The sequence below is a fragment of the Charadrius vociferus genome, unplaced genomic scaffold, assembly GCF_000708025.1.
Source record: "Charadrius vociferus isolate BGI_N301 unplaced genomic scaffold, ASM70802v2 scaffold800, whole genome shotgun sequence".
Classification (NCBI taxonomy): Eukaryota; Metazoa; Chordata; class Aves; order Charadriiformes; family Charadriidae; genus Charadrius; species Charadrius vociferus.
In genome coordinates, this window is record NW_009646525.1 from 468,568 (window position 1) to 488,160 (window position 19,593).

The following is a 19,593-nucleotide window of genomic DNA, read 5'->3' on the forward strand; positions in this document are numbered from 1 at the left end:
CTCAGCCTCTCCTCATAGCAGAGGTGCTCCAGCCCTCGGATCATCCTCGTGGATCTCCTCTGGACACGCTCCAGCAGGTCCATGTCCTTCTTATGTTGGGGGCCCCCAGAGCTGGACGCAGTACTCCAGGTGGGGTCTCACCAGAGTGGAGAATCTCCACCAGGGGCAGAATCGCCTCCCTCGACGCGCTGGCCACGCTGCTGGGGATGCAGCCCAGGGTACGATTCCCTGCGTGTAATTTCTGGATGTACAGAAGACAGTGCATATCACTTACTCTCTCTCTTTGGTACATTGATGCTGGGCTACTAGGGCTAGTTTTCAGTGGGCTCTATGCTCTAAAGCAAACGCAGACAACCGGAGAGAATGTAGCAAAGCTGCAAGAACGTTAGAAACTGAGCACTAACCGGGTTGGCAGCCCTTCCAATGGCGCTGTTACTGCTCTTACGCTCGTCTGTTATAGCTAGTTATTGGCGGGGGGTGGAGGGGTGGGGGGGTTATTCTGCTTCTTGAGGTTGTTGCAGGGCCTGGCATTGTAGATAAAAGTCTAGTCCTGCCTGGTGCTTGGATAGTGGTTTGCAAGAGGCAGGTACTTTCTGACTCTGTTGGCAAGCTGACTGAAAGCTCTCAAATTGTGGATAGCATTGTAGCGTTCTTGGGCACGTTAATTCTGTTGAGTTTACTATTTTGGGTTCTGTGCTAATGTAGCCAGAGGTCAGCTTAAGTAAGCTCGCTATTGCAGGTACGCCATTGGTGTCTTCAGGCTGGTGAGACTTTCCAGATGCACATTTTTTGTCTAAAAATGAGATTTCATGTCGTTCTCTTGTTCGCAGATCCTAAGTAAACTACTGAAGTGTGAAAGGTAGTACCTTTATCTGTAGAAACAGCTGATTATATTAGAGGAATACCAGGACTTTGTGACCAGCCAGTTTTCTGCAGGCTACTGCTAGTCCTTGAACCATAATCTGAGAATCGTTGAACTAAAAAAAATTCTTATTAATCATGACAGCTGGGAGGAAAGCCAAATGCTGGCCCATAACAGTAATAACAGCACGCTGCTTATGTTAGACAGAAGTAAATTATTGGCATACTTAAAGTTTTAGAGGTTTGGCAAGTTGATGCATTTTTGTCTGAATTTTTAAAATAAATGAATAAAGAGGAAAGATATTTAGATATCTATTTCTTGCTTTTGTAGCAGATAACTAGACTGAAACTATTGAAAAACTGTAGTGATTTAAGCTACCTGCACACAATATTAACTCCCAAAGTAGTCATACTTCTTGGGGTAGGGGAGGGAGCTTGGTGTCACTAAGTGTTGTTGAATGAAAAGATTTGCTCGGCTTACAGTAGCAGTCCTGAAACGGGAGATTACTCACTGCATACTGCATCCTAGAAAACAATACAGAATATTTTTGAATGCCATTGGCTCGGTGTTTGCTAGAATTTCTGCTTAAGCTTTAACTATTTTTTATAGTTTTATAGTTTATATAGTTTTATAGTGAAACAGAAGCAGAGCAGCTGGACTTTAAGAAAAGGTTTAAATTGTCTCGGATAAGGAGAATTTACTTTGGGAATAAGTAATTGGTATAGGTATGGTAAAATGATAATTAATAGATGTGTATACATCTGTGTAAAATAAAGTATGTGGTTGATAATAGCTGCAGATTAGTATATATTGAACTACTCTATTTTGAGACCACTTATCTATAGGAAGGTACCCTTCCTTTCAACCTCTTGATTTATTCTTCCCTGAATGTTTTCCATTGAATTTGAGGTTTATATGTAGCAAGTCTAGATCTACTGTGTTTCTGATTTAAATACCCCTTACAAAGAGTCTGTGGACTACGCTAAGGAACCTGTAGGATGAACTTGTTCACTTTTAGGTGATAATTTGTTTTTCTTAATTGAATATTAGTATCCTATACTGAGTAAGTAAACAGTTCCATTGAAATTGAAAAATGTAAATTCTCTTCTTGAGGCTACAACTGACACTGCTTCTGCCGTGTCGTGGTTTGCAGCTGGATGCAGGTGTAGTCCGTGCATCAGGCTGAGTGGTCTGGGAGACCCTCTGACATTTGAAGATGTAACCTCAGTAGTGAACAGGTTGCTTTCCTTTATTTTGACCGATGAGTTCCTCCAAAATTAGTAGTCCCACGTCTTCTCATGTCACTTAGAATCTATTTGCACCAAACTTTAGTGCTTTGAAAATCGCAATGACCTCCAAGCCAGACTCCTCGAGTCTACACGTTTGTCTCCAACTCTGCAGACACGCACATTATGGACTTACGTAACGGCATTCACAGGGCACATACCTTTCTTTCACACGGTATGAAACAGTGCCACAGGCCAAGAAACTGGACTCTACGGGATACTAATTATTTTTATATGTCCTACTTATTTTTAAAAAACTTGTTCATACAAAGAACAAACTCTACCTTTGGTTACTACTCTGCTTGCTAGTCACTGGGCTCGTTGCCTTCATACTGACTGCTCTGGATACAAGCCTCTGTGAAGAGCAGCTTCAGTTTCCTAATGCCAGTCCGGTATCTTTTTAATATCATGCTGTTACTGATATATTTTTTCACATCAGGAAATGAAAATGATTTTGATGAAGAGCAGTGCTGTTTTTAGCTGTAAGATAGGATTAGTCTACTTTCCAATTCTTGTTTCTAAACAAAATCTGTGCCAACTGGAAGTTATCCAGTTGCTTGAAAAATGACATGGGAGCAGTTTGGTCAGGAATATTTGCTTTTTCACCCTGGGGTTTCTTCCATCTGCCTAATAAAACAATTATATCACTGTAAGACTGAAATTCCCTCGTCCGTGTTCTGTCTGGTAGTGGACAGTACTACCGGCTGTTGAGGCAGATAGAAACTATTGCTTCTTTTTCTGCCTTTATGTACCTGATACAGAGCCCGGGTCTGTCATAGCAGTAACTCCTTGTTGGGTGCTGGGAAGCTGCTTACCAAGTCCACCCAAACCCTTTCTTCTGGCCTACACAAGCCCAATTTTCTGAAATGTGCGGAATTCTTGATTTCATTAGGTACTATAGCACTATAGAGTTCTAGAGGCTAATTAAGGAATGTGGTATATATTGGAAATGAAAATATGCTGTTGATTTTCTTTTTTTTAATGAGGCAGGTAGACCACTGTATAGCTTTTCTTTGATATTTCAGCATCTGTGCAGCTTGGGATCCTGGAGTTCTCTAAAGAGTGTGACCTCTGACAGGGAAGAAAACTGCCTCTCAAAGTGGAAAAATATTTCAAGCACTTTTTTTTTTTTTTTTTTCACTGAAGTTCATTCAAACTGGAAAGCATCTTCAGTTTTTGATAGGACAGTCCTGAAACAAGTGTTACAGTGACAATATAGAAAAGTATGGAGGGAAGAGTGTATCATTTCTGTTTATGCAGATGCTTTCCATCCATTTTCTGCCATGATCTGCAAAATCAAATTCACAGGTAAACTTTTCAGAATGATAACAGCATTAAGATCAATTATACCCAGCAGATTATAGCTCATCTGAGGCTCCTCTGAGGGCACCAAATCTGTGAATGTGGGAGAAAGGTATACTTGCAGTCTTTTATAGTTACCTTTTTCAGTGCAATGTATAAATACAATCATTTTAGTCCATGGAATTTCTACCGTTTTAAGTTAGGAGGAACAGACTGTTACCCGTAAGTTATCATCTTTTATTCTTTTCCTGTGTCTTTCCATTTCTGATAGCACAATTCCTGTTGTAAGGAAATTCTATATCCTGTGTAATAATAAAAAAAGATATTTTTTTTCTTTTCAAATAAATTCATCAAGCTCAAATGTTTTCTTATAAACAATTAGTGAAGGAAGGACTACGAAGAGCAAAATAGGTTAAAAAGCAAATATACATAAGGAGTTGATGATGAAGATGGATTTTCACTGGCAAGCTACAGAAGGAGACTTTCATGAATCATAAAAGCCTTTTCTGGAAATAACTGTGCTTAAGAGATTGCAACAACTCAATGTATTTTTTCTGGATCTCTATTTAAAAGAGACATCACAGTTTCTGAACTATGTTTTAAGGTTGTTTGTTTCGCCGTATTTTCCTCTTCCATTGTCCATTTTTCCCCCTTAGACCACTTCTCTATTTTAAAGAGAAATTAGGAACTAGAACAAGTTAACGTATTTTAAGAAAACTATATTGATCTCTGTTGCTCAGCGAGATGTGAAGGGGTTTGCTGTGTGAACCAAACGCAAAATGTGGAAAGCTGTGCTGTGGTGTAAGCACCTCTCGTGTGACCCCAGACCCTCAAATCCTTATGTAGCCCCTCAGGTAAAATTTGTTTGAATTGTATGTGTCATCCATTCAGTTACGGAGTGTTGCTGTGTGACCAGTGTGTTGCTATTCCATCACCTACACTGAGCTGGACGGACGTACGAGAGACAGAACAGGTCTAAATGGATCCTAGAAAAGCATTCCCGTATCCCTCTGTTTGAAAGCAGAAAGTTTCCTCTGTGTACACCTTTGCTCTTTTCCAGCCCAATGATGATTTTTTTTCTTAGATTTCTTTCTATCTCTCTTATACGTTTGTTTCTGATAGAAGGTACCTTTATTGAATGTTTTTTTGTATACTGTTAGTCTTGAAATGTACTCACATGCGGTTTATGTAGGTTTGCTGCAGACTCCATTCAGTCACTCAACTGGAAATAGTGTTTTATTTTCCATGATGTATCTTTATTCATAGAATCATAGAATGGTTTAGGTTGGAAAGGACCTTGAAGATCATCGAGTTCCAACCTCCCTGCCATGGGCAGGGACACCTCCCACTAGACCAAGTTGCCCAAAGCCCCATCCAGCCTGGCCTTGAACACCTCCAGGGATGGGGCCTCAACAACCTCTCTGGGCAACCTGTGCCAGTGCCTCACCACCCTCAAAGTGAAAAACTTCTTCCTAATGTTTAATCTAAACCTGCCCTCTTCCAGTTTAAAGCCATTCCCCCTCGTCCTGTCACTACGTGACCTAGTAAAAAGTCCTTCCCCAGCTCTACTGTGGGCCCCCTTTAGGGACTGGAAGGCCGCAATAAGATCTCCCCGGAGCCTTCTCTTCTCCAGGCTGAACAGCCCCAACTCTCTCAGCCTCTCCTTATAGGAGAGGTGCTCCAGCCCTCAGATCGTCCTCATGGCTCTCCTCTGGACACGCTCCAGCAGGTCCATGTCCTTCTTATGTTGGGGACTCCAGAGCTGGACGCAGTACTCCAGGTGGGGTCTCACGAGAGTGGAGTAGAGGGGCAGAATCACCTCCCTTGACCTGCTGGCCACACTTCTGATGCAGCCCAGGATACGGTTGGCCTTCTGGGCCTTATTGTACAAAGAGACTCCAGTCTTAAAGGCTGTAGCTTCTAGGAGCTGTTTGAATGTATACAGCCAACAGACCTGCTTGAGTAATTTGCAAATGAAGTGTAAGACGGGGAATGACAGATGGTTGAGACAGACTGGCAAGAATAAGAAACAGTCAACTAGTACAACCAGTGTTAGATGATGGTCACAGCACTGCAGGTTCTGCCCACTAATTGTGGGCTGCAATGGCAGGGAGAAAGGCAAGAGAGGATAGTAAGCGGCTCTTGTTTTATGTTTCAGTGCAGAGGTGCAAAGTAAGACTAACGCCTTGAGTGACAGCTGACTTCCACATTTTTGTCTCTGGGTAGACTGTTTTCCTTTGTATTTGAAGCTACATTTCAGCAGAGATATTTTTACTAAACTTCTGGGAATGCATATTGGTGGGTCAATACACGTTTTTTTGATGGTTAAATAACATGTATGGAGGAGCATGAGATTAGATTCTCTTCCACTCTGCAGCTTCTCTTATTTTTAGTAGTCACTTTCAAAATTGTCAATGTCCTTTCTAAATCCAGACAAGTTGAAACTATATTTTTAGTCATGTTAGTGCAGTTTGCAGTTCTTGGGGGAGAGCGAAAGGAAAAAGCATTCTCCATGACTGTGATGGGAAACAGCTGAACTGCTATAAATGTTGATCACTGTAGGCGAAATAGTAAATCAGGAGTGGGCAAGGCAAGCATTTTATTTGTTTAAACTGTCCCATGGCTTTTTCTTGTTTATTTTTCTAGTTTAACTGGGTTGACAGAGACAGAACATGAATAGTATGTATTATATGGTTGTTTTACAACATTACAGCTCCAAGAGTATAAATAAAACAAAGTTTTTCAGCTCTTAGTGTTCTCTTTATTTCATTCTTGCATTTAGCCTTCTATTCAAGTGAGGTCCTGATTCTGCGTCGCTGACAGATGTCCCTTGACACTCCAACAGGCTTGGTAACAGATTTTTAAGAGGCTGAGCTTTCTAGATACTCTGGGTTTTTGGATGCTTGTAGAAGTAAAGATGCTCCTGAATGAGTTACAGAAATGCTGGTTCTACTCCCATGGTTGCCTGAAAGTGGGCACTTTGACTATAAGCGAGTGTGTCTTTGCCTCAGTGTCACCACACAGAAGAGGAGAGTGGTATACCTCAGAAGGGTTGAGGAGATGAAACTTAAGAATGAAACGCAAAGATCAATGAAAAGTAGTGTAATAAGAAGATGGATATTTATGCAGATTTTGTTACAATTCCTAAGTTTATAGAGTTAGTATGAAAATTTTTCACCTGGCTTCTCATAATGCATAACCTTAATCCTAGTTTCTTGCACATGTTTGACTACCAGTCCCTTATTTATTATTGTCCCTAGCACTTAATTATTTTTTTTTTTTGGCTTTTCCAGGAGTGCCAGCTAACTGTTCTTATGAGAGATACTGGCTTGCGTCTACATTAGCATTTTTAGTCTGAGCTGGGGATTCTCATGAGGCAACCTTCCTCCTGATCTTCATTAACTGTGCTTTTCGTTCACATCACAGAGCAGTTCATGAACTGGACACCTTTCAGATGAAATTAATATAGAAGATGCACTCCAGTAGTGTGCTTAATATGCTCCAACTGCTAATGGGCATTCGGTCCATGGCACCTGATCAGAAAGTCCTCAGCACCAACTGTTTTGCTGTAGAGATCTGCTCCTCTTGGAACACTGTTACTCATAGAAGCATAGCAGCTATTGGTAAAAACTAATTAAGGTTGGTTTTTTTCCCTTAGCTTTGTTTGCTGAATTAAGATAATAGGAACTTTAGGAATTATTGAAACAGGCTAAACATATTGACAGCAATTTGTTCCTTGTGCTATAAATTAATTGTTGGGCTTAAATGGTTGCAGCAATAAGACAAAATAGATAAGCCGGTATTGTACTATGCACATTCTTAAATCCAGTGCAGATGAGCTCCTTGGAGTTCACCACATATTATCTACTCATTTATTGTTTGAATTCTTAAAATCAAACAAACAAAAAAAAAGCTTTTCTTCAGGAAAGTCTGAATCTTTTCTTCATGTCTTTATGACTAGCATTACTTTTATCATTCTAAAGCCAAAATGTAAGGCTGCTATTTGAAAAACAGAAATTGCATTAAATCCTCCACAAACCTGCTCTTGCTTTTTTTCACTGCCAAATACAATGCAAAAGAAAAAAAAAAATAATCAAGTGACGCACAAAATGGTACCCAGCACAGGAATCAAAAGTAGCTTCTCAGAGAACAAAGAATGATGTCTCTACAGAACACTCCCTAGCACTGGGGGCGAAACTAATAGACCTGGCCATATAAATGTGCGCTTGGCCAGCCGGTTTGAAAGAGTGCTTCCAGCATTTCAGGGAGCTAATAGGGCAGCTGGAACGGGAGTACTTCAAATACGGAGAGCTCAGAAAATCGGTCGCTGGTGATACAGTAAAATAGCAGTGCTCATATAAAGAAGAAATGTAAAGTGTGGATTTTTCTTTTAGCTCAATCGTTGGGTGTGAAATTGAATTGAGAAGTCTCCAAACTATATTAAATCACCCCCTTGGCATTGCCACAGGAACAATTTATTTCATCTTGAAGGAGCCTTTGGTTTCCAGATCAGTGGAGCTAAGCAGGAGGAATGTGCGTCACATTGAGGTAAACAGGGATGTGAGCTGGTTAAAAACAGAAAAGGCAACGCAGCAAAATTCTGTGCCCCTGACATTTGTCAGCCTCTTCTGAAATGTGAATGCCGCTTCCATTAAGCTTTGGGGCAGATATTATCTCTGTACCTTTTGTTGTGCTGATGAGTTGGAACCTGAACGTAAATTTATTTAGTTCAGCTGATTTTTCAAGAGGCAAGTCTGTCTTGTTTTGTGCGCCAGGAGGTTTGCGATGCTATTGCAGTGCTATCACGCCTTGGTGGACTGTCACAGGAGGACTGGTAGTGAGGGATGGCTCTTACTGCCTCAGTCCCGGTGTGAAATGTAACTATCAAGCTTCTTCCAGTTTCCTGCCTATTTTTGTCATCACAAGTTTTTGTGAGATGGTGAATTACAGATGTCTATACTACATTGTGCAATTCCTCTTATACTTTCTCAAAGTGTCCCTCCGGAGCATCTGTAAGGAGTAAGCTTTATATCAAATATGTGTGGTGTCAGAGTGATTTTGGCATGTAATGAAGGCAAAACCCTGGATGCAGCCTTCAGGATCTACAAAATCATGGAATCATAGAATGGTTTGGGTTGGAAGGGACCTCGAAGATCACCTAGTTCTAACACCCCCGCCATGGGCAGGGACACCTCCCACCAACCCAGGTTGCTCAAAGCCCCATCCAGCCTGGCCTTGAATACCTCCAGGGATGGGGTGGCCACAGCTTCTCTGGGCAACCTGTTCCAGTGCCCCACCATCTGCATAGTGAAAAATTTCTTCGTAATATCTATTCTAAATCTCCCCTCTTCCAGTTTGAAGCCATTCCCCCTTGTCCTATCACTGCATGCCCTTGTAAAAAGTTCCTCCCCAGCTTTCCTGTAGGCCCTCTTTAGCCACTGGAAGGGGCTATAAGGTCTCCCCAGAGCCTTCTCCTCCTCCAGACTGAACAATCCCAACTCTCTCAGCCTGTTGGTATCTATAGAGATGCCTCCAAAACACCCTAGTGTGTAAGAGTAACACAGCAACATCTGTGAACCACGGACCAGGTCTGTACATAGACATGTTTGTGGCCAATGTGTTTAATTTCTTCTTTGGCTCACAATTTGCCTGACCTCCGCCCCTTAAAAACAACAGAAAGCCAAGCATAGAACAAACCGCATGAACTGCGGTAGCAAACATGGGTTGATTTGTTGATGTACTGAGACAATTGTGCAATTTAGAAAGAGTCCAATTAGTGCTGTGTTTAATATAAATAAGTAAACCCAAGCTCTTTTCACTACTCTCTGAATGCTCAAATCTACATGCAGTTTTCTATTCGGGAAGAGACAAGCAGAATTTTGCACTGAGTTCCAAGGTGAGAAACGCGCTTTTAGTCAGTACTGTAACCTGGCGGTCATTGCACAGTGCTTTGTAATTCTGGTTACCCCGTGACCCAGTCTTCCCCTTTTTTTCCGTTCTTTCAAAATTTTACATTTTTCTACACATGTAGAAATGTCCCCTGATGAATGGACAGGTGGAAGGACATGTTTTTCTGTTGCATTTTTTCATTGCTGTTTCCATCTATAGGACTGTATGAGAGATTTTCTTTAATAACAGAAGAAACTTTCTGCAAGACCAAAATTCAGGCAGTGGTATTCAGTCTGAATGTTTTATTGAAATAATATTCCATCCCATTGGTAAGGAGCGAGTAGGAAGACCTCACACTCTTGACTGCAACTACCTTCAGTGGAAGGTAAAATAAAAAGCTAGGACCTAGAGACCTGTGCCTTACGGTGATCTTGGAACGGTAAATTAGTATTTTATTCTCTTGCCATTTTGTAAAGGCGTGAGGACAAGTTCACGGGAGGGCTTTATTGATCATCATCATAATTGGTTTAAAATATTTCCTCCCTTTGCAGCACTCCTGGAATTTTAACAGAGAATCAATAGTGCTTTTTCATACACGCTCTCCAAGTTTCCTGGCAAATGTTACGATTTTAGAACCAGAGAATGTGATAGTTGATTAGGCTGTTGTTTACACTGGCTACTTGCAGGAGTTCTTGCCATGTTCTGATTTGACAAATTTTTAGAAATAAACTCCCTCTCCCTCTCCATTTTTTTTTTTTTTTTTTTTACTTTCAGATCTACAAAAATGCATACTGCTGTTCCATAATCTTTCCTTCCTATCCTTTTCATGAAAGTAATTAGCCTTTTTGCTATGTCTAGGCCAGTGGCACTTTCAAAATTTACTGGTCTAATGCTAAATAACCTCCTCAATTCAAGCTTACATCTTTTAATGGACAGTCCTTGTTTCATATCAACACTGATGTTTATTTTAATTCAGATAATCCCTTTCCCTTCACATCATTTACTGATTTCCTGGTACTTAAATGTAGCAGGAAACAGATTGTACCTTAGTCTGTATTTCCCAAAGCGAGATCATCTCCCTTTACCTCCTGAGGCAGGCTCACCACTTCTCTGATCATCCTTGCTGTCCTCTTCTGTTGCTTTTCTGACTTGCCTCTATCTTCCTTAGCCCTGGATGAGAAAAGCCATACGCAATATTCAGACTAGGTCATTACAATACTCTTCCTGTAGCATTGACATATCCCAATCCCAAAATTACTTCCAGCTGGTATTTTTTAGGCTCATGCATTTATTTTTTTTTAATGTGTGTAACTTTAGTGACTCATTTATCCCTCTAGAATTAATCATCATGCCTATCCTCATTGCTATAAACTGGGAATGAATCTGTTGGTAGAATGTTTTTGTTACTAGACTGTTCAGTGTGCGGCCTCCGTATGTCCTATCCAATTCCATCTTTCCTCTTGTGCTGCACAAGAGACCTGCGGTGTTGCAGCCAGCGTGGCTGTGTGGAAACAGAAAACACTGGCCTCTGAGACTTAAGACTATTTCTTACGTGAAAATTTATATCAGGTACAGAACTCATTTCAGGAAAAATGTATTTCATAATTGTAAATTATGTCTCAGTTTCCCTATTGTATACAATTAATTACTTGGATTCTCTTATATAAACGAACAGGAAAAATTGAAATGGGAAAAATGCTTGCTTGATTTGCTTACAAAACTCTAGGAAAAAGGATTAGAGTAAAGTTTCAAATCGCAGCCATCTCCTAAATCAAATGTGTAACAAGGGTGATAATGAGTGTAAACAGGCTGAATAATAAAATGTTAATTTGTGTTCTGAGTTCTAGGGCTGTAATCCAAAGCTCACTGATGTCTGTGGAAAGACTTCCATTGATTTGAATTAGGCCTTGGCTTTTGTCCTGAATGAACACAATGCCAGTGGAGCTATTCATGAGAGAAATGTTTGGAAATAAATCACAGGAACACAGAACTGGAAGGAACTTGCTGTGTCGGAACCCAATTCACTTGCTAATTCAGGCAGTCGTGTTTTACAGTGCTTGTTGTGTTGATACTTTGTTATAGTCCCTCGCATGAACTAACCAAATTCAATCTTAAAAAAAAATCATTTGCCACTGCTGCTGTAACTGGAAGGTTGTTTCTGGATCATTACTCTGACGTTTGGAACCTTCTTTAACTTCTAGCCTAAACCTATTTATGCCAATTGTTTTCACTTGTTTTATGCAAACGTAGTCTTCTAGTCTGTATAGAATACAGTTCTGGTAATTGTCCCATTGTTCTGATGATTGTCCCATCTCCTCTCAGGCTTTGCTTTGTTTTGCTAAATAAGCCAAACATTTTCATTTCTTATTCAGTAAGTTGTTCTTTCCCTGTAGCCTTTATCTGAACTTATTCCCATTTTGCTTAATCTATCTGGGGTACAGGCAACAAAAACTGCATTTTTAATGAAGTGTAATGGTGCTCTATATAATGTTGTTAATACTTTCCTTGCTTTACGGGAAATACTTTGCCAGATACATCCAGTATTTTGCTTGCCTCCTCATGGCTGCATTTCACTAATCCCTTTTATGGTGTGACTTACAGGATCTCGGTTCCCATGTGCTCCCATTCAGTAGTAGTAATAGTTTTTAGTCCAGGAGAGCATCTCTGTGCCCTCGTACTCTTGAGTTTTTTAGCTGGTGTCTGTTACTCCAGTGCTTATTTCTTCCTTGCATGGTGCTCTGTTTGTCCTCTGCACCGGCTGTCATAAATGATAACAATCAAACTTGAGTAATCAGCAGTCTTAATTAGTATGTTCCTACTTTGTGCTGATTTTGTTAATTAAAGAAAACTCAACCAACTCTAGAAACTGCTAGAGGTGGTGAATGATGAGTGATGGGAAGGTGACAGGAAAGAACCGGGGAAAGGTGCCCAGTTGGGCAATGGAATAGGGAGATGGAGCGAGGGCACGGAGCCCACGATGGAGAAGTGAGAACTTCTGCAGTATCGGTCCAATGAAGGCTACTCACATTTGCCAGCGCATTAATTAGGTCTCACAGAGACATAGTTGGAATGGATGAAGACATGCCAAAAATCACAGAAATCAATGAATCACTCAGGACTTTCTGCATTTTGAGTTTTTAGAAGTAGCAACACTGCTGCTTAACTTCAGACGTTCCTTTATTTATTTTTTTCAAGAGTTTTCAAAGTATCTTGAAAGTTTAAAGACTAACTTTCTAAAAGCATCTTAAAAATACTGAATCCTAAAAGTGTTTTAAAGGTCCTGAATTGAGAGGATTATGAGTCCTGAATAATTTATCCACAAAACTTTAAAGGGAGAGAATTTGCTTAGGTCTTTAAAATGTATATGATACATTTTCTTATAGATTGGGAAGCCTCTGAAAGACTTTTAACCAGATAAGTACATTCAGCAGATATTAGAAGTCAAAGCCAATAGCAATTAAGGCATAAGGCGTTTCCTGGGAATTAATACCAAGCTGGGAGGAGTTGGGATGGCTCAAGATGCAGCTGAGGGCCATTAACTGCAGTTGATGATTAATGACCTCTGCTGAGGTCATTATTATTATCAGCTGAAAATGTAGAAAAATTCACATGTATGAATCTTTTTAAGGGGAGACGCAGTTTCAGTTGGTGCAGTAGATGTGTCCCCGCGGTGGATAGACTGCCCTGTATTAACATCAAGTAGAGGGCTTGATTTCCCTCCTCCCTATGGCATTTTTAGGAGCGTTAATCAAAGCTGGATCTCTAAAGCTGCGCCAGTATCAAATTGAGAAGTAAGCAGAATGAAGTCCATAGCGCTTTAATGTTCTCCCAGTATTACATTTGGCGTCCAGAACTTAATCAGCTTTATTTAGAGATACTCCCATCTGTCCCTGTCTGTGCCTAATGAGAGCATATCTCAGTATTGTCCAGAAGTGTGCCCAGAACAGCCCTTGTGCTCACTGCTCTTGGACCCACGTGTGAAATCTCATCCTCCCTTCATCTGCGTTGTGCCCCTAACCAGGATCGAGGTTCTGGGTTGTCATATATGCTGCGTACATAGGACAGGCGCGCAGGGCTGGCCAATGCAAGAAAATACTGCTGGGTCCATACGGGGAGAATCTGTTCCCTAATAAATAGTCATTCGTAACAGATACTTACTTCCCAGTGTCCAGACAAGTCCATGCGTGGTTTCTTCCACAGCTGGTGAGTTTTATATTTTTAATATGATGAATTATTTTATTGTTGACTTGTAGGGACACTGAGAGGTCCTACAGGGGACCAGGAAATTATTCACCATGCTGCTTATTTTTAGCTTATGTGACTTCTATTTTAATACCTTGATCATCTCATATATGTATGTATATATAGAAAAATATAAATACCTTGATATCTGCTATATATATTTGTTTGTTGACTTCAAGGTGCTTTTTAAAAACAATACTGATGAAGTCTGAAATAGGTAATATAGGTAACATAAAGACATCCGCTTTAATTGGTCACTATTATCTTTTATTTAGGTTATACACAGTACTGGGACTGCATATTTCTGAATGCTGCATAAGTCCTACTTTATGCCTACGCTGCTCCCCTGTCCCTTTTCGTCCCTTCCCCCAGGCCTCTTCCCCTGGTCATTGTGAAGGTTGTAGCATCAAAATTCCAAGCAGGACAGGACTGAGATGACTGCTGCTTTTGGCTGACCTTTATACAAATGTCACTGGATGTAGACTTCTGCTCAGGAAAATGGAATTTTGCAAAATTGTAAGCAAAGCAGTTAAAAAATATAACTTAGGTGTGAAATGTTGACAATGTGAACGTTAGGTGGTATGACTAGACCCGCCTGTACAAACCTATCAACCTCACGCTGTTTGTGGGATTGCTGCCTGCCTTTATTCACCCTCAACCAAACCACTGAGCTCTCTCCTCACTTTTTCTTTTTCTTTTTTATTTTTTTTTTATTCCTCCAAGGTGTCTCCTGTGGTGAGAGGAAGAGGTGAGTGAGGTCAGGCGAAATGAAATGAAAATCATGAAAGCTTAATAGACCACAGGGAGGTTCCTTTGAAAGGGTGCCAGAGATGGAATATCAGTTATGGGGAAGAAGACCACAGAGTTGGCAGTGAATGAAAGGAGATCTGGTACATGCGTGTTACTGTTTCATACTCCTTGCCACAAAACTGGCCTGTTTTCCTAGTTAACTCTTGAACAAATGTATCACGCTGACAGGAGGCGCTCCCACAGTGCTACCAGTGCTCCCTGATGCAGCTTCACTGTGCTTCGGGATATATTTTTCTAAATTCTGGATTCTTTCTCTTACTTGTAAGATCAACAGATGAGAACTGAAGTATTGATGGGATTACATAAATTGCATTTTCTGTTTCATCTTCTGCAGCCTCTGCCAGTCATCCCTCTAAGGGATAATATCCCTCTAAGGGATAAGAATCCCTTAGAGGGATATTATCCCTTAGAGGGATGATTGTTTTCCTGGATGAGAAGGAAAGAAGTTATATTTTAAAACATGTGAAAACATGCTTACTTGCCCATATATCAAAGAAAATGTCAGGTTATTGTAATTATACAAACACCTGACATAGCCCTCAGAGTGTGAAATGGTGTGGCCAATCATCTCAAACACTGTTTTTTCAGGATAAAGAACTCTTAGACGAAGGGGCTTTACTCTGGTTGATTCTCCATCTTCTAAGACTTCAAGTCTCGGCTGTAGTAGTTAAAATGCTAAGACTTTATGTGAGACTCACTGGATGGCAGTCTCAAATCTGAGTAAACACAAAGGCTAGACTAAATGATAACTGCTCCCTCTCAGTCTTAACATTTTATGAATCCCTGCTTGTGTGAGCGAAAAGACCTGTGCAGGTGTGTCAGAATTGATTTAAGGACTTTGGTTTTATTTGATGGTATGGAGCTAGTCCTCTGTGTGCACATAGTTTACAGAGAAATTGCAGAGACTCTGATCCTCCAGGGCTGCGAACAAACCTTGAGTTTCTCTTCATCTCTAGGTCCATAGATGTGGTACATTTCAGACCCTTCCTTTCCAATGTTAAAATATAAATATTTGTGCCATGTGCTTCTGGACATGGAGTTTGACAGCTAAGTATTTTTAAGCCTGAAATTTGTCTTTGGGACAGGTCTCTATTTTCAGTTACCTCATTTTTTTTCCCTGCTGCTACAGGAACTCTCAAGAAATGAGTGTATATCTGCGCTAAGTATTTAAATGGTAAAACATCCAGAAAAACGTAATATGCAATACAAAGTGGCCCTGCAGTCTTGATGTGAATGTAATCCTCCATTTCAGTGGGCCTGACTTTGTCTGCTGACTCCATTGTAATTCAGCACAATGTTTGCTTTTGTACAGATGAGACCACGGTTGTCTGGTATTTTCAGTCATATGCCCTTTTCAGCTTCATTTCGTAAGTCATTATCGCAATTCTGCTCAACTTTTACGAGAAGGTCAATAGCTGCTGGGTTCTCAATTTGAAGACTCCTTCCCCCAAACATTTTGCAGAGTTCAGCACTTCCAGACCAGTGCTTTTCCTTAGTGTCTTTTCACAGAGCCTATACCAGTCTATGGACATCCACCCCCAAAGGCCACAGGGTGAAACCTCCTGGTTAAACAGTCGTTAAGTTTCAGATAATCCTTTGACACAGAGTGATGTGACCAAGCACAAAGCACAATCTTCAGCATTATTTCTTTTTCATTTGCAGGAAAAATTTGAAGGCTTGTTCCGTGCCTATGATGACTGCGTGACATTCCAGCTGTTTAAAAGCTTCAGGCGTGTGCGGATAAATTTTAGTAGTCCCAAATCAGCTGCTCGTGCCAGAATAGAGCTGCATGAAACACAGTTCAGAGGGAAGAAGTTAAAGTTGTATTTTGCACAGGTAATGAAATCTGGAATCTACTTCTATGTTAGTGCATAGCTTTTATAGAAATACTCCGCAGTAACACTGGATAAAAGTAATAAAGGTTTCTCCCATGCCCAGTCTCTCTGCTAAAAGATTACTCAAACATCCTTATGTTGCCTGAGCTGTACCTGCCCAGTGGGTCTGCAGTAAATTTAAAGGACCACTTATTCAACATACAAAAGTTACATAGCTTAGAACTGATTTACAACATTGGGTATTTTCTGTGGCTAACTCTCTAAACGAACCATAAAAAACCCAGTAATGTAAAGTATCGTAAAAACCATAGGGCTGAATTACTTATTTGACTGCAACCCTGAGCCACAGTCAGGCTTCCTCCTGCCTTTTTTTTTACCCCCTTACTGAATACATGTGTGAATTTTTTAAAAGGAATTTATTAAGTTCAAGTAAAAGGGAGAAGGTAAGGGGAGAAGAAAACCCCCAGCCTACAGGCATAGGTGATTATATCCATCTGTTGGAAGTGTCAGATCAGGGTTCAATTTTTCTTGGCCAAGGGAGAGAGAACCCACATCTCCCACAGCCTGGGTGAGTACTTGGCCCCAGCCAGGGTATGGAAAGGTGAGGGAGGTTGAGAGCCCAACCACCATCTCTTCTCAAGATATTTTAATAAGCTTCTGTGGCTACTGTGGCTTATGGGATACTCACTAGTGCTTATGAGCAATGTAAGTGCGCTTTGAGCTGCCAGACTGGTCCTTCAGAGGTCTTAGGTTAAGGGCAGGCTCATTGGAAGGGATCAATCAAACCTAAGAGACAGTTAAATTTTAAGCCTCTACAGCCTGGTTAGAATGGGAGCTGTTTTGAGCCTAGGCAGGAGCAGAACCTCAGGAGGATGGGAAACTATGGTTGTGAGAAAAAAAAAAAAAATCCCAACCAAAAAACAACCTAATACGCTTAACAGGTTAGATGAGTTCAGAAGATCTTACAGTTGGATTTAAGTGTTGAAAATCTACCTCAATCCCATTTTATATGCCTTAATCTTGTAGATCTGGCTCCGATTTTTTTCTGAAAGGTTTCAAAACCTGCTCTTAAGCAGATCTGAGAATCATTTCAGTCTAACTGCACGATCAAGAGGTTAATTGAAAACTTGGGATAACACAAGAAAAAAAAGCAGAATAGTGATTAGTCTCCATATCTAAGCTGATTTCCCACAAAGCCACTTAGGTATCTGCACTATGCTCTCCAGTACATGCAGTCTTAAAAGAGCTTATTAGTTTTGTCCAGGGAACGAGTGTGTGGAAGCAGCACAGTGTCTGGAGCAGGGTATATTTATATGGGCCTGAGCCAGACTGAATAAGCACTTCCAGAACTGAAAACTGTTCTGGAAAACACAGAGTTGAGAGACCCAAACTGGCTCTTTGCAGAACCCATTCCAGTATAGCAGGGAGCTGGCTCAGGCTTCCTGTCATGCAAATGCAGTTTATTGCTTCTGGGCCCGAGCTGGTTGGAAACGTGCTCAAGTATAGCTGTAGCATAATTCATTTATGTTGAGGCTTCTTTAATATACCAGAGGAAAAGCAGGAGTTAAACTAGATAATTTAAGATGGAAATAAAATGAGAACAGTTAGTTGCAAATGACTAAGGAACATGATAGATTCCTTTATCACTTCAGCTAAAGAAATCAAATATTGAGAAACCTTTCTGAAGGCCTTGGTGCAGGAGTTACTGGCTTCTTGTCTAATGTTCGTTTTTATTGAGGAGTTTAGGCCAGTAGAGCACAACAATATCTTTTCAGCCTCAAAAATCTCTGAACTAGCAGCTGCGGATACCAAAGCTTTGCATTTGTCCTCGGAGGACATATACAGTAGGCACAAACACTGTAGCTTTGCTCATACTACAGCCCCCCACAGTGTATTTACTGTAGAGGAACCATCTGTAAGGTTGAGATGAATTTCATCTCCAGGCCTCCTCTGCTGAGACTGACGCTGAAACCCTGCCTGGGTGGCATTTGGTATTAGAAGTGTATGATTTGAGTAATCATTCCATTTACCCATCCTGTACTAAACAATGTATTCGTTATGCTTTAAAGATTCAGACCTCTGAGACAGATGGAGACAAGCTTCATTTGGCACCACCACAGCCTGCAAAACAGTTTCTCATCTCGCCTCCAGCCTCCCCACCTGTAGGGTGGCAACCAATAGATGATGCAACACCTGTCATCAACTATGACCTCCTTTATGCAGTTTCTAAGCTAGGACCAGGTAAGCTTGTGGTCCATGTGTGAAAATGTGTCAGAAAAAGCAGACGAGAAATCGCACCGTAGATAATAATTGTAGCGGAAGTTGGCGTAGAGCCTGTATGTTGCATTAAAGCTTTGGATTTAAGTTGAAGCATGTCAACTGGCTCTTTGGTTAAGAATGAGTTTTACCGTATGTATGTATGTACAGAATTATATCTTATCTGCAGCTTGTGAGTGCTGATTGAATAGCAGATCAAAGCTTGTGTACACAATTTCTCATGCTTGGGTTTGTGCTTAGATGAGAGAACTGATGTTTACATGGGACTGGACAAATGCTTGTCCATGAACTTGATGAGTTTTTGCTTTAAATCACACCTGCTCCGTACTGCATTCCTAGATGCAAAAGACCTCACCAAATGTTTAGGCGTCACTGCATCTCCACCCAAGTGGAGAATCTCTCATGTTAACAAGTTTGTTGAGACAGAACTACCATTCCCCAATCCTGACAGTATTCCTCTGTTAGGACTGCCCATTTTCTGTTGAAAACTGTATCCAGAAGGAATGGGATAAGTTGTAGCCTCTATTACCGTAGGATAGATGTCAATGGATAATGCAGGTAGACTTTCTTCTGTCTTTCTGTTTTCAGCTAATGCCAGGAATTGAAGTTAGCTGGGATTAGCTGTTAAATCACTGCCTTTTAAAATTTTCAAAATGGAAAAGGTTCTGGTTTCAGGTCTAAGCAGTATCATTTAGAAATTAGTCTAATTTATGTTTGTAAACCGTAAGAAAAATTAGCTTGTTAAATTATTTTTATATTGAAATAAAACACCTCAGATCAAATCTAATAACAACTGGGGGGTGAGCTCATGAAAATTTATCAGAGTTTATTTTTGAAATCCTTGTGGGATGAGAGAATTGTTTTCTCCCCAGCTGTACTGAAGATGCTGCTTTCTTGTTCTGAGATGAGCTTCCAGTTGCCGACATTTTATCACTGGGGCTTTGTGTAACTGCACCAGAGTAACCCAGAGCTGAAGCGAGTGGGGTGCAGGAAGAGATGTTTTGTGATGCACGAGGTTTGCAGGATCATCTCTCGTCTTTTTCACATGGGATCTCTCACAGGGGGGAAATATATATCAGGCGAACATCAG

General features: G+C 40.7%; 1 protein-coding gene across 2 annotated transcripts in view; it reads left to right on the plus strand.

Annotated features, from left to right (window-relative positions):
- Positions 1-19,593, plus strand: part of RCAN2 (regulator of calcineurin 2) — an 81,583-nt gene that overhangs the window by 55,320 nt on the left and 6,670 nt on the right. For both annotated transcript variants that reach the window (XM_009885437.1, XM_009885445.1), the window contains exons 2-3: positions 16,054-16,227; positions 18,296-18,467. In XM_009885437.1, coding sequence (XP_009883739.1) covers positions 16,054-16,227; positions 18,296-18,467 — 346 coding nt within the window. The remainder of the gene's footprint in view (positions 1-16,053; positions 16,228-18,295; positions 18,468-19,593) is intronic.